This window comes from Homalodisca vitripennis, chromosome 6, assembly GCF_021130785.1.
Source record: "Homalodisca vitripennis isolate AUS2020 chromosome 6, UT_GWSS_2.1, whole genome shotgun sequence".
Classification (NCBI taxonomy): Eukaryota; Metazoa; Arthropoda; class Insecta; order Hemiptera; family Cicadellidae; genus Homalodisca; species Homalodisca vitripennis.
In genome coordinates this window covers 90,325,033-90,340,763 of record NC_060212.1, presented here as the reverse complement: position 1 = coordinate 90,340,763, position 15,731 = coordinate 90,325,033, and the positions used below count along the sequence as shown (strand labels likewise).

The 15,731-nt window shown below is 27.2% G+C and overlaps 1 protein-coding gene across 1 annotated transcript in view; it reads right to left on the bottom strand.

Annotated features, from left to right (window-relative positions):
- The window catches only part of LOC124364547, a 45,862-nt gene extending 33,534 nt beyond the window's left edge, over positions 1–12,328 (bottom strand). The window contains exon 1 of the mRNA XM_046820107.1: positions 10,514–12,328. Coding sequence (XP_046676063.1) covers positions 10,514–10,583 — 70 coding nt within the window. The 5' untranslated portion in view covers positions 10,584–12,328. The remainder of the gene's footprint in view (positions 1–10,513) is intronic.
- Between the last annotated feature and the right edge of the window lie 3,403 nt (positions 12,329–15,731).

The window sequence follows — 15,731 nt, the reverse complement described above, 5'->3', positions numbered from 1 at the left end:
TACGGTTTTACTCTACATTTAGTTTCGAATGTAACTAATCGCATGTATAAACCTATATGGTATCGAGCCAAAAGTGAAGACGATTTGCCTAATGTTCCTGCAAAATTGTTTGAAGAGCTTAATAAATTATCGAAATACATAGCTAAAAAATATAATTCAAGGAACATGAAGCCTATGAAATTAACTGAAGAATAAGAAATTTCCTATGAAAACTCAAAAGTTTGTCATATCTATGAAACAGAAGGTTTTGATGGTGAAAAAAGATTAAAAGTAAGAGATCATTGTCATTTAACAGGTAAATTTCGAGGCGCAGCTCATTCATGTTGTAATCTGAATCTCAAATTTCCTCAAGATTTTCCAGTTTTCTGTCACAATATGAGTAACTACGATACTCGTTTGTAAATAAAAGAATTGGCTAGACAATACGGAAATGTTGATTTCATTGCAAACACCGATGAACGATACATAAATCATTCTGTAAATTCTGGATATGGCTATGAGTTTGACAATTATAAACCTAGAAAATTTATCAAGTTTTCTTTCGTAGACACATTTAGATTCATGGCGTCATCTATTGAATAATTAGTGAAAAATCTAAAGAAAGAAGACTTTAAACATACCAATCATTTTATACAAGATGGTCTAAATGAAATTCTAAAAAGACAGCCAAATGACGAAGAATAAATCTTTAAAATTCTATCTGGAAAAGAAATATTTCCCTATGAATTTATCGATAGTATTGAAAAACTTGATTACACAGAACAGCTGAAAATTGAAGATTTCTATTCACTTTTGACAGATGAGAGCATATCTGTGAAAGATTTTCAACATAACTTGAGCGTTTGGAACAAATTAAAAGATAAAAATCTTGGAAATTACTCTGATTTGTACAATATCCAAGATGTACTATTGCTCGCTGATATATTTGAAAATTTCAGAAACATTTGTCTAAATTGTTACAAACTTGATCCAGCACATTATCTAACAGCTCCAAGCCTCGCATGGGATGCTATATTAAAATTAACGAAAATAGAATTACAATTGATTAGTGATTATAATATGTATTTGATGATTGAAAAAGGTATTCATGGAGGTATTTCTCAATGTATTAAACGATATGTTAAAGCAAATAACAAATATTTGAAATATTTCGATAAGACAAAGCCCGAAAACTATCTGTTGTACATCGATGCCAATAATCTTTATGGTTATGGTCTTATGCAAAATTTACCATATGGTGATATCAAGTGGATGAATCCTAAAATATATACAAAAGAAGAATGGCAAGAAACATTTTTGGAACTCACTGGCGACGAAGATTATGGCTATATTCTCGAAGTTGATCTAGGATATCCAACAAATTTACATGAACATCACAAGGATTTGCCTCTTGCTCCCGAACATTATAAAAACAAACTTTGCACAACTTTACTGGATAAAACTGAATACATTGTTCATTCAAGAAATTTGAAATTTTACCTCGAACAGGGGATGGTGTTGAAACATGTGAATAGAGTTATAGCATTCGATCAGAAACCTTTTATGAAAAAGTACATTGGTTTGAATACCAATATGAGAACCAAAGGTACAAGTGACTTTGAGAAAGATTTTTATAAGCTCATGAACAACTCTGTTTTTGGAAAATCTATGGAAAATGTGCAAAATAGATGTGATATCAAACTAGGAAATGAAGAATTTTCAATGAAACAAGCTAAGAAAACAAATTTCAAATGCTTTAATATCTTTGACGACAACTGTATAGCGAGTCACATGTACAAACAAAAGGTTAAATTTAACAAACCGATCTACATAGGATTTTCAGTTCTTGACCTTTCAAAATTGTAATGTATGAGTTTATTACGATTAATTAAAGAAGTTTGACCCAGATTTGAATCTGTGTTACATGGATACAGACAGTTATTTCCCAGAATTGAAACGAGATCCTTTTAAAATTATTAAAGAAAATATAGATGACTTTGATACAAGTGATTATCCAAAAGATCACGAATGTTTCACTACTAAAAATAAGAAGGTAATAGGGAAATTCAAAGATGAGTTAAATAGCGAAGTTTTAGAAGAATTTTGTGGATTGAGATCGAAAATGTACTCGTACAAATATCTAGACAAAAATCCAGTAAGCTGTAAAGGAATTAAGAGAAGCGTTGTAAATAAAACAATAAATATCGAAAACTTGAAGAAATGTTTGTTCGAAGATAAAGAAGAATTTAGGGAGATGACAGTAATCAAAAGCTACAAACATGAGTTGTACACTGTTACTATAAACAAGTTAGCACTGAACGCTAAAGATGATAAGAGAATTGTCCTAGAAAATAAGATCGATACAGTACCGTATGGATATAAAGGCGAAATTAAAACAGATATTTTAGAAGAGTTAAACAAAGTTGGAAACTTTGATATATAAATGGAAGATGATTTAATTCACTGCCACAAATGTAAGAAAAAAAACGAAAAATATAGATTCTAAAATTGTTCAAACTCAAAACGGATTGTACAGTATAGAATTGCAGCAAAATGTTCAAAATGTAAGACAAATAAGAGTAAATTTATAAAGAATCCTTATGAAAAACGAGTAAAGAAAGAATTGAAGAATAAAGAAGAAATAGAGATTGAAGCTAGAGAAATTCATGCACCAGTACGAAAAAAGTTTAAAAAGAGAAAAATTATAACATTAGGAATTGGCGATTTATGGGCAGCAGATTTAGTTATAATGTCTAACTATTCAGATCAAAATGATGGATTTAAGTATATGTTAAATGTTATTGATACTTTCTCAAAATATGCTTGGTCAAGAGCTATCAAAAGAAAAAACGGCAAGGATGTTTCAAAAGCTTTCGAAGATATAGTAAAAGATGACATAAGGATCAATCACAAACCTCCAAACCTACTTCATACAGATAAGGGTTTACAGTTTAAAAATAAAGAATTTAATGATGTTTTGAGAAAATACAACATTAAGATTTATCATACTGAAAACGAAGAGAAATAAAGTATTGTAGAGAGATATAACAGAACTCAAAATGAGAGAATGAAAGTAATTTTTGAGATTATTAAAAACTTTAAATGGATCGGTATTCATCAAAAAATCGTAAACAATTATAACGATACAGTTCACAGTAAAATCAAGACGAAACCAAAAGATGTGGATAAGGATGTAGAAAATGAGTTATTAGAGACCGTTTTCAAGTATGTTCCACCAGAAATTCACACGAAAACTAAATTTAAAATCAATGATCATGTAAGAATTGTTAGTAAAACACAAACATTTTCAAACAAATATAAGAACAATTGGTCAAGAGAAATCTTTGTGATTTATCAAATTATTAACACAGATCCTGTGACTTATAGTATAAAAGATTTAAAGAATGAAGAAATAACCGGAAAGTTTTATGAATATGAATTGAGAAAGTCAAAGCTACAATTTTTTCTATATAAATGGAGTCTCAAAAGAAATGTACAAAGTGTCAAGAATTTAAAGATTTCGAAGCTTTTTATAAAAACAAGAATAAAAAAGAAGGATTAGGGTCTATGTCTAAAGTTTTTCGTAGTAAATACGAGAGAGAATTATTCGATAAAATAGAAAAATTAACGTTAGAAGAGAAAAAATGTAGCGTTTGTAAAGAAATTAAGGATATTTCCAAATTTTACGATTGGCATTATAGTAAAGATAAAAAACATACACATTGTAAAGATTGTGCTCAAAGAATTATTCAAAAAAGTCAAAAGAAACCGACTCTTTGCGAGTGTGGATGAATCATTCAATGGTTACCTTATCTTCAAAAACATTTACAGACAAAATATCATAATTCGAGAGTTTAATAAAATTTAGTAATAATTTCATCGTGTAATAATTTTTTCTATATAAATGGAGTCTCAAAAGAAATGTACAAAGTGTCAAGAATTTTATAAGGAAGAGAATAGAATAGACTGTTATTGTAAGGATCGTGATAAAGTATATGAAAGTGAATTATATGATAAATAGGACAAATTAACTTTAGAAGAGAAAAAGTGTTACTTTTGTTAATTTCAGCGAAAGTTATAAAAACGAAACGCCTTGTGAATATGAAAAAAAAATTCTACAATGGTTACCTAGTTATGCTAAACATTTAAAAACAAAATATAATAATTCGAGAGTTTTTAGTAAAATTTAGAAACATTTTCATCGTGTAATTTAGATATTCGATAAATCAGTCGAGATTCTGTCATATTTGTGATAAAATGATTTCCGTTGTATAAAATATTTAAAGATTCTTTCATTTGATTATAAAGATTTATACTATTTGGATCTCCATGTCTATTTCTGGGTAATCAATTTCAAGTTCTTTCAAACTATTCGGTATTTCTCTCTTTTGAGCTCTGATAACGTAATAAGGATATTCCCACATTTGATTCTTTTTCATTAATACAAAAACATGGTGTTTTTTCTGATCAAAATCTTTACAAACAAGGTCTGGTTTCATTAAGTCAATTTTTACACTTTGTTTTGCGATTATTTCCGTTTTTATTTCATCTTTAATTTGCAAGTGTTAAACTTCGTCCTCTAATTATTTAATCTTGTTTTCAAGTTTGTACTCACCAAATTTACGAATGCTTGGTAAAACCTCTTCTAAAACCCAATCTTGAAACATTTCTGCTATTTTCGTTTTTGATTTCAGTATTAATGAATATAATGTGCCCGGTTCATTAATGAAAATAGTGTTTTTTTGAAAGTTTGAAGGTAAGAACGATTCGTTCCCCCCTTCTGAATCTATGTTTTCAAAGCTTATTTTATATTTTTTCTTTAACATGATCTCTAATCGCTTTCATCGTATTTTTAAATTCCAATATTTCTGCAATATCTTTTGCTTTAAACCAAAATTCATTATTTTCGTCAACAATCGTAAAAATATGTTTGTTTTCAAATCTAAGTTGATTATTGAGTAGGTCTACAACTGACTCCATTTAAATAGAAAAATTTTAACCAGTAATTTTTATTTTGAGAATAAAGTCCAGATTCATTGATAAAAACAGTGTCAGGATGAAGATTGTTAAGGGGCTATTCGAATAGCCCCTTGTTTTTTGAGTAAAAATATTGAATTTTGTCATCGTCATCAACATTTAATTTAATTTCGTTTTTTGTTTTTTCATAACCTAATATTTCACAAACATCTTTAGCCTTAAACAGGTTACATTGTTTTCGTCTACAATCGTTACAATATCTTTATTATTGAATATGAGTTGATTATTGAGTAGATCCACAATTGCCTCCATTTAGGTAGAAATAAAATTTACGTAGTAACTTGCAATCTTAAGTAAATTGTTGTTTTACTCTCATTATTCAATAAATTTCCTTGAGAGTCTTGAATAGTTAGACGATTTTTTGAATTCTTTTAATATTTTTTCTAATTGGAATATAATCGATTTCATTCGGGTTTTCACTGATTTTTGATCCATAAGCAACATTTGGGAAAAACATGTATAAAATTTCAGATTCTTTGTGAAGATGTTCAGAATTATTTTCAAAACTAGGTTCAACGAGATTACAATGTACTTCAATTACATTGAACGGTCTAAATTTTGGCGTTTTATTTCCTAAATATACCTGATTTGGCTCAATAGTTTCTTGAACAAACCCTAATAAATCTACTATAATTGCTGAAAACATTATTATTACTGGTGATTTTATTTGAATTTTATTAGAGACATATTTTTTTTGCATTTCCAACTTGTTTTCGTCAAAGTTTAAAGATTTATCTGATTGTTTGAATGTTTTCAGGTAATTTTTAAAGGAATTTTTTATTTTATCGAAGGTATAATATCTTTTGTTTAAACCATAATATTTTGTTATGTTTTTTTCACTAAAACCTATACAATAAGGAGAACTTTCACTAATATTTATTACAAAATTATCAGAATCAAAACCACTTAATCCGATAAAATAATTTGATTCTTCCTCTAAACGAATAGGATGTTCCAAGTTTAAAACTAATTTAGAGCTTTCTGAAGTCAACTTGAACAGCTTCACTTTCGCTATTTAAATGGAGAAATTTATAAAGCAAAAAGATCAGATAAATCTTCAAACGTTTGAAGAAAATAAGAAAGATCAACCAATCAGATTGTTAATTGTTGGTTCAAGTGGATGTGGAAAAAACAACTTTATTATTGAATTTTATCTACAATACGTTGATTCCTTATTCCAATTTGTATGTTTTTAGAAAATCTTTAGAACAAGACGCATACAAAAAATTACAACAAAGATTCAAAAATATTGAGAAGAACTTAAGCAAAGAAATATCACATTTTTATAATGCTTCTGAGGACATAGTTCCGTTAAGCGAATGTAAACCCAATTCGTTAATCGTTTTTGATGATTGTATTTTGGAAAATCAGGACGTTATTAAGGAATATTTCGTATTGTCTCGTCACAAAAACATAACTTGTATCTATCTTTCTCAATGCCTTTCAAAGATTGATAAACAAGTTATAAGAAATAATTCGAATATGTTGTGTGTTTTTAAGCAAGATGATCACTATTCGAGAAAAATTTACAACAATTATGTGGGATCTGATATGAGTTTTAACCACTTTAATGAGTTGTGTGATAAAATTTGGAAAGAAGACTATGGATTTTTAACTATTAATCTAACTTTGAAGCCTAAAAATGGTAAATATTTGAATAAGTTTTCTAATATAAACGTGTAATAATCTCGTACGTTTTCACGTTTTTACGTTCCACGGTCCACGTTTTTACGTTCCACGTTCATGTTTTCACGTTCCACGTTTCAAAATTTTTCTAATTAAATGGTGAACGTAACTTCTGAAGAAGCGAAAAAACTTGATTAAATGGAAAAGAAATTAATCAAAGAATTTAAAGAACAGATTCGAATTGATGAAAAAGAACAAGAATTTATTCAAAACATTAATCACCCTGTAACTTCTGCAATTAAAAATGTTGAAGGTAAAATTGAAAATGTTTTAAGCGATAATCAAAAATTGATGAATTTGGTTCCAGTTGTACGACAATTTGCTGATATTTCGATTCCAGAATCTGAAGTAGAAGAATTTGAATTACTAAAACTACCATCTTCTACACCATTTAGACCCCCAATCATTGAAGATTCTACAATAGTTGAACCAATAAGTCCTGGAACAACGGATATAATAATTGGTGAAATTGGTAAAAAATTCCTTCCTAGAGCAAAGGATGATAAATTTGGTTTGTATTGGAATAAAAAAAGAAAAGTTATATGATTGGAAATTTACCCGTTAATTTTGAACATAATATTATTATTATTAATGAAAAAACCTATGAATGTACTCAAGGATTGTGGAGATTAATAACTTACCTTCCAATGATGTTCCAAAAGAAGATTTATATTCTGAAGAAAATTTACAAAATTATACTGAAATTTTATGGAAATCTGATTCAATTTACAAAAATAATGATCCATCCACTAAGAAGCCTAAGTCAAGTAGAGGTAAAAAATATATGAATTTAATTAAAGGAATTTGGGAAAAACGAATCGAAGGATCAGGTGTGAGAAAATACAGTGATAATAAGATTGAATACAGATATATCGACGATTTGACAAAACTCGATGGAATTATTAATTATATTTATGCTCAAGAAAGGCTGGAAACAACAACTTTTTGAACGAAAAGAAAGCGATTAAAGATTTTATTTCGAACAAACTTGATAAAATGATTGAAAAACCTGATGGAATTAAATATTTAAAACGAATTTTGCCGGCAATAAGTTCATCTATGATTGAGGGTAGTGGACTTTTGAATGATTTTATCAACAATTTACCTTTTGAATTACACGTACCAACTTATCAGTATCTGGGGCCTGGCACAAAACTCGAAAAAAGACTAAAAAGAGGAGATACTGGTGTGAATAAATTAGATCAAGCTGCAATGGAGCACGATATTTTGTATGCAAAACATAGAGACACAAATTCCAGACATATAACAGATAAAATTTTGCAAGATAAAGCAATGGATAGATTTGTATCAAAAGATGCTAGTTTAGGTGAAAGATTTGTTGCGCTTCCAACAGCTGGAGCAATGTTTTTGAAAAGAAAACTAGGAATGGGAATCGAAGAGAACTTGAAATTGTAACTATATAAATAGAGGTGAACGTAAATTTCAGCAAAAATCAGAAAGAAAAATTAAAATCCGCTTTTAAGAAAAAAATTCCTTTTAGTATTTAATTTAAAATAGATCAACTAAAAAATGGCGAAGATAAGATATGTTTAACAAATATACAATACAATAAACTCGAAAAAAATAAGAAAAACAACAAAAGAACCAGAATAGAATTTTCTTATAATCAGTTGAAAGAACTTAAAAATGGTGGACTTTTGAAAGATTTATTAGATTTTGGAGAAAATATTCCAGTTGTTCAAAATGTCGTTCCTTATGTTCGTAAAGCTGCTCCAATCGTTAAAAAAGACGTTATTCCTATTGTTCGAAACATTTTAAATTGGTTAGATAAAGAGTTTGAATTACGTGAAATCAAACATTAAAAAAAATTTGAAATCAAACAATTAACATTCGGGGAATTGGAAGAAATCTGCAAAAATATTAAACATTTTAGAGGAATCTTCATGAGGGATACATTACCTGAAAAAGTTAAGAAATTTGAGTGTGGAATTGTGAATTTAGACTCGATAATGGGAAGTGGAACGCATTGGGTTTGTTATTATAAAAATGATAAGAATGCATGTTATTTTGATTCGTATGGAAGAATTGAGGACAAACCACCTATAGAATTGATCCAATATTTGAAAAAATCATGCGTCTACTACAATGATTCTCAGATTCAAGATAGAGATCCACCAATTTGTGGTCATTTATGTGTTTTTGTTTTGAATGAACTGAGTGATGGTACAGATTTTAAAGAAGTTGTTAACAAATTATTACATAATAAATATGGATTTACAAAATATTGTTGATGTATTTGGAACACAAATTAAAACAGAAAAAATTCAAAATGTAGATAATAGTTTGAATTTTGCTGGTTTGAGAAATGAGTTTGATAACAAGTTAGAAAATGTATTACAAAACCTTCCAGATTCAGATATGTTTGCTGTCGAGACTGAAGATTTTAAAGCAGAATATGATAACAAACTTGCAAATTTCATGAGTTCAAATGAAGTTGCTGATAAACTAAAAACATTGAAAAAAGAATTTGAAGATGGCGCAAAAGAAATATTTATCAATTTTATGTCTCATATCGAAAAAGCTGATAAAATTACTGAAGCGATCAAAGTTGAAAAGAATTATGTTAGTTTGGCTAATAAGAAAAGAATTGTCGGTGTTCGACCTGGTATTGACCAACATGATGTTGTTGTTAAAGAACAAATTTTAAAACCTCTAAAATTATCAGAAAACATCGATATTGTTGATTTAAATGATCCGAATGTTAAAAATGCCTTAGATTTTAAAGGAAAAAGACTTAGCAGCGTTAGTAAGGGAATTTATTCGTTTGATGTTGTTGTAATGATTCAATTAGAAGATCATATTAAAATGTTTAATGAACTAAACAAAAATTACGAGAATCATAAACAACATGTTAAAGATTTTACAACAGAAGTCTATGTCAAGTTAGAAGCCAGAAATAGAAGATCAGTAGACGATGTTGGTGAATTACTTGATAAAGTAAATAAACTAGAAGAAAACTTTAATAAATTTAAAGAAGATGTTAATAAAACTTTTGAAAATATTGATAAGAGATTTAATAGATTAGGCGGTTATGATGATTCATTTTAAATTATTCCTTTATAAATGGCGCTCATATACTGTGTAAGGTGTAAGGCAAAAACTGAAACAAATGATATAAAATACTATGCAAATAAAATATGTCACAAATCAAAACGACGCAACTTTATAGTTAATAAATAAACCATAATACAGCTCTCGATACGTTTCCAATCCTTACAAGTCAGTATTACTGCCATGATTTTCATGTTTTTTTGACTACAACACGGCTTTTTTATGAAGGCACCTTTTGTGGACAGAATATAGTACAATAATGTATTAACAAACTGAATCTAGTATAGTTTTACTTATTTTATATGTTTCTTTTCTCTTGGCAATGTATCATCCACCATTGATATACAAAAAATTATACTCACTACTTCATTCCTTGATATCTCTTCTCTGTTTAACAACCTTAGCTAGCTGAACACATTATTTTCAAATGTACCCTAAACTGTAATAACAGGAACCTGACTTAATTGATTAACGATAACCTTATTTACCTGTACGACGGTTCAATTCTAGCAAGTTTTACATAAATAGGTACATAAAAAACCGATGTATCATTTTTATTTAACCCCCATTATAAATTTTCAGAAGCGGCACATAGCTAAACGCAAATGTCGAGATATTAGGATGCAAGAGTACATCGAAAGGTTTAGTTTATTGTGGGAGATTAATGTTCCGAGTTAATGGGGCTATTTAAGTGTTAAAGTCTATAGTAGCCTAGATATAAGGGCGTGCCACTCCCTACCTGCTTTGACTGAAAGAATGGTATAGAGTATAGAGCCTCCCTCCTGCTGCCTCTTCTTCATACGAGACATCTGCGATTAACTTCCAAAATCCTTCCTCACAGATCTTGACAAGAGACGGCCCCTAGCCCCCACCGTACCCTTCCAGAATATTCTGTAATCCTGAAACAGCTAAAAAGACCTTTATATACTAATATCTCATGATCATGCCTTAAAGGTAAAAAAGATTCATATCAAATATATTGACTTATATAATGGAGATATAAATTAACTTTATACTAATAAAAGTCTAAAAGGATTTTTTGGTAACATATATTATTTATCTTACCTTATCTTATGTTATTGTGGTAAAAATGTTTAAGTGTATTTTTTTATTGCACAATTTGGTTATATGTTTCTCAATTCATTCATCTTTGTTAATACTCCCCATTTACAATCCTTAACGATTCAATATTATTTATACGACTTCCAAGATTTTATCCCTAACAGAATAAAGAGGACCATCATATATAGGTATTACAAAATTAATTGTATCTTGTTAAAATTCGTTGTTTAAAACTTGATGATTACTTGAAAAATTTTTACATAATTACTCTCTCAGTATACAAACAATTTTATAAATTGTCAATTAAATTCTTAACCAGAAGTTTGATTTCACTCCCCTTCACATTACAGAAATGATAATAAAATATTTAATTGAAAATTATAATATTAAATAATGGTTTAGGGTAAGTAGACTACTTATCTTTTCCTAAGACAAAATATTTTAAATGTACTAATTAATAGAATATATAAATACCGTATTAATACATGCATTTCTCTATCTAATTACTTTTAAGATATAATAAAATACATTCCATTAAATTGAATATTACTTACATAATTTTCACGTTATTAATCTGCAACAGAAGAACACTATCGTATCCATGTTTTATACCTTCCACTATAATTAAAACAAAATGAACAATATACGTTATAAAAAAATAATACATTCTTTATCTTTGAGTTAGTTTATAGATATTTATTTTAATTTTACAAACATATCACATAGTCAAAAAAGATTATAATCTGTATTATAAACAATTTACAAAAATCTTATATTTACTTACCATAAGAGATGTTATTAACATACTTCTATTACGTAATATATTTAATTAAAATCAATTTTTTTGTGTCTATCAAAGACATTATAAGGGTTTTCAATAATATCTATTTTTATCATTAAAATAAAATGGTATTCAAGTCGTTATATAAACCATACCTACAACAGAGAAACATACACATACACAAATTCCACGTTTTATACCTTCAACTATATATTATAAAAAATTTACATTATGTGTTATTGATGTTTACGTTGACGAATTCAATTACATTTAGAGTTTACATTACAAAGTATTACTTTAAATATAAATTTTTGTAGGAATATAAGGTTACCGTTTACATTTGGATTAATATTATTAACCAGCACAATAGTTATCACCACTCCCATATTTTGAAATTATCCACATTTCCATTTCATCGTGGTCAATAATAACATGAAAATGTTAATTTCTTTAACCTGAAACTAAATAAAGACGAATGTATAGTTCAAAATCTATTGAAAACCTGTTTTCTTATCCTCTTATTCCTACAATCACCAGCTACTATACAAAATATTACAATTATTACTGTTTGGCTAGGTCCTAGATATTTGTTTGAATCTTACTAACATACAGCCTAAGCAGAAAAATTATTATGTATATTATAAAAATATAAATTAGATAATTATATTAGGTTACGTAATATAATGTTATTAACGTACTTCCTTTCGTACTGTGTTTACTTAAAATCATATTTATTGTGACCATCATGAATGATCTTATTTGAAGTTTTAAAAATATCCACATTTTAATTAATATTCAATAATAACTGTAAAATGTTTTTCACCTGAAACAAAATGAAGAAAAATGTGTTAGATATGATTTAGTATAGTTAAGAATGTATTACACACTTATTTTCTTCTCCTATTTTCGCTACAATCACCAGACATTATAAAAAATATTATAAATATTATTCTTAATCTAGTTTCTAGATATTTGTTTTAATCTTACTAAAACACCAACTAATCCAAAAATAATATTATCTATATTATATTAAAATGAAACACAAAAGTATATTTACTTATCATAAATAGTGTTATTAACGTATCTCAGTTCGTAAAATGTTTACCTACAATCATATTTATTGTGGCCATCAAAGACATTATAAAGGTTACAATCATACATCATACAAAAACACCATGTAATTTTAAAATATTATTATCTCTTTTATACTAAAATGAAACAAAATAATATTTACTTACCATATATAGTGTTATTACCGTACCTCATTTAGTAAAATGTTTACCTCAAATCATACATTTTGTGGCCATCAAAGACATTATAAGGGTTTTCAATAATATCTATTTTTATCATTAAATATAAAAAAATTATATTCAAGTCATTTTATAAACCATACCTAAAACAGAGAAACATACACAAACCCAAAATTTCCATGTTTTATACCCTCCACTATAGATTAAAACAAAATGGACAATATACGTTATAAATGTTTACGTTGACGAATTCAATTACATTTAGACTTTAAATTACCAACTAATACTTTAAATATAAATTAGAAAATTATAGTATTTATCTTTTTTGTTGCAATATAAGGTTACCGTTTACATTTAGATTAATAATATTAACCCGCAGAATAGTTATCCCCGCTCTCATATTTTAAAATTATACACATTTAAATTTCATCACAGTCAATAATAACTCGAAAATGTAAATTTTTATAACCTGAAACTAAATAAAGACGATTGTATAGTTCAGAATCTATTGCATACCTTTTTTCTTATCCTCTTTTTCTTACAATCACCAGCCATTATAAAAATTATAACTACTATTAATGTTAGGCCAGTTCCTAGATTATTGTTTAAATCTTACTAACATACTACCTAATCAGAAAATTATTATGTATATTAAAAAAAAAAACCAAAAACTTATATTAAGTCACATAATATAATGTTATTAAAGTACCTCTGTTAAAGTTCCAGGTTATATACCTTCAACTATATAATACATCAAAATGTACAATATTTGTTATAAATGTTAACGTTGACGAATTCAATTCCATTTTGAGTTTACATTACTACCTATTACTTTAATTATGAACTAGAAAATTATGGTACTTATCTTTTTTGTAGCAATAAAAGGTTACCGTTTACATTTGGATTAATATTATTACCAGCAGAAAAGTTATACTCGCTCTCATATTTTGAAATTATCCACATTTCCATTTCATCGTGGTCAATAATAACATGAAAATGTTAATTTCTTTAACCTGAAACTAAATAAAGACGAATGTATAGTTCAAAATCTATTGCAAACCTGTTTTCTTATCCTCTTATTCCTACAATCACCAGCTATTATAAAAAATATTACAATTATTCATTTTTCGCTAGTTCCTAGGTATTTGTTTAAATCTTACAAATATACCGCCTAATCAAAAAAATTATTATGTATATTATAAAAAAATTAACTACAAAATTATATTAAGTTACATAATATAGTGTTATTAACGTACCTCTTTTCGTACTATGTTTACCTAAAATAATATTTATTGTGGCCATCATGAATGATCTTATTTGAAGTTTTCAAGATATCCACATTTCAATTCCTTAATATTTAATAATAACTGTAAAATGTCTTTAACCTGAAAAAAAAAATAAAGACAAATGTATTAGATATGTATTAGTATAGTTAAGAATGGATTGCACACTTATTTTCTTTTCTTTTTTCCCTTAAATTACCAGCCATTATAAAAATATTATAAAGATTATTTGTAAGGTAGTTTTTAGATAATTCTTTTAATCTTACTAAAACGCTAAATAATTAATTATATTATTAATCCTTTTATATTGAAGTAAAACAAAAAATAAAATTTACTTACCGTAAATAGTGTTATGAACGTACCTCATTTAGTAAAATGTTTACATAAAATCATATTTTTTGTGGACATCAAAGACATTATAAGGGTTTTCAATAATATCATTTTTATCATTAAACATAAAACAATTGTATTCAAGTCATTTTATAAACCATACCTACAACAGAGAAACATACACAAACAAATAAATTCCACGTTATATAATTTCAACTATATATTATAACAAAATTTACAATATGTGTTATTATTGTTTACGTTGACGAATTCAAGTACATTTATTGTTACTTTACAAACTATTACTTAAAAAATAAATTGTATAATTATAATACTCATCTTTTTTGTAGGAATATAAGGTTACCGTTTAAATTTGAGTTAATATTATTAACCAGCAGAATAGTTATCCTTGCTCACATATTTTGAAATTATCCACATTTCCATTTCTTTATAGTCAATAATAATACAAAATGTTACATTCCTTAACCTGGAACTAAATAAAGACGAATGTATAGTTCAGAATCTATTGCACACCTTTTTGCCTATCTCTTTTTCCTACAATCACCAGCCTTTATAAAAAAATATTACAATTATTAATGTTACGCTAGTTCCTACATATTTGTTTGAATCTTACTAATATACCGCCTAATCAGAAAAATTATTATGTGTATTATAAAAAAAACACAATATTATACTAAGTTACATAATATAATGTTATTAACGTACCGCCTTTCGTACCATGACCTGAAACTAAATAAAGACGAATATATAGTTCAGAATCTATTGTAAACCTGTTTTACTATCCTCTTATTCCTACAATCACCAGCTATTATAAAAAATATTACAATTATTACTGTTAGGATAGCTCCTAGATATTTGTTTGAATCTTACTAACTTAACGCTTAATATAAGGTTACCGTTTAAATTTGAGTTAATATTATTAACCAGCAGAATAGTTATCCTTGCTCACATATTTTGAAATTATCCACATTTCCATTTCTTTATAGTCAATAATAATACAAAATGTTACATTCCTTAACCTGGAACTAAATAAAGACGAATGTATAGTTCAGAATCTATTGCACACCTTTCTCCTATCTCTTTTTCCTACAATCAACAGCCTTTATAAAAAAATATTACAATTATTAATGTTACGCTAGTTCCTATATATTTGTTTGAATCTTACTAATATACCCCCTAATCAGAAAAATTATTACGTGTATTATAAAAAAAACACAAAATTATATTAAG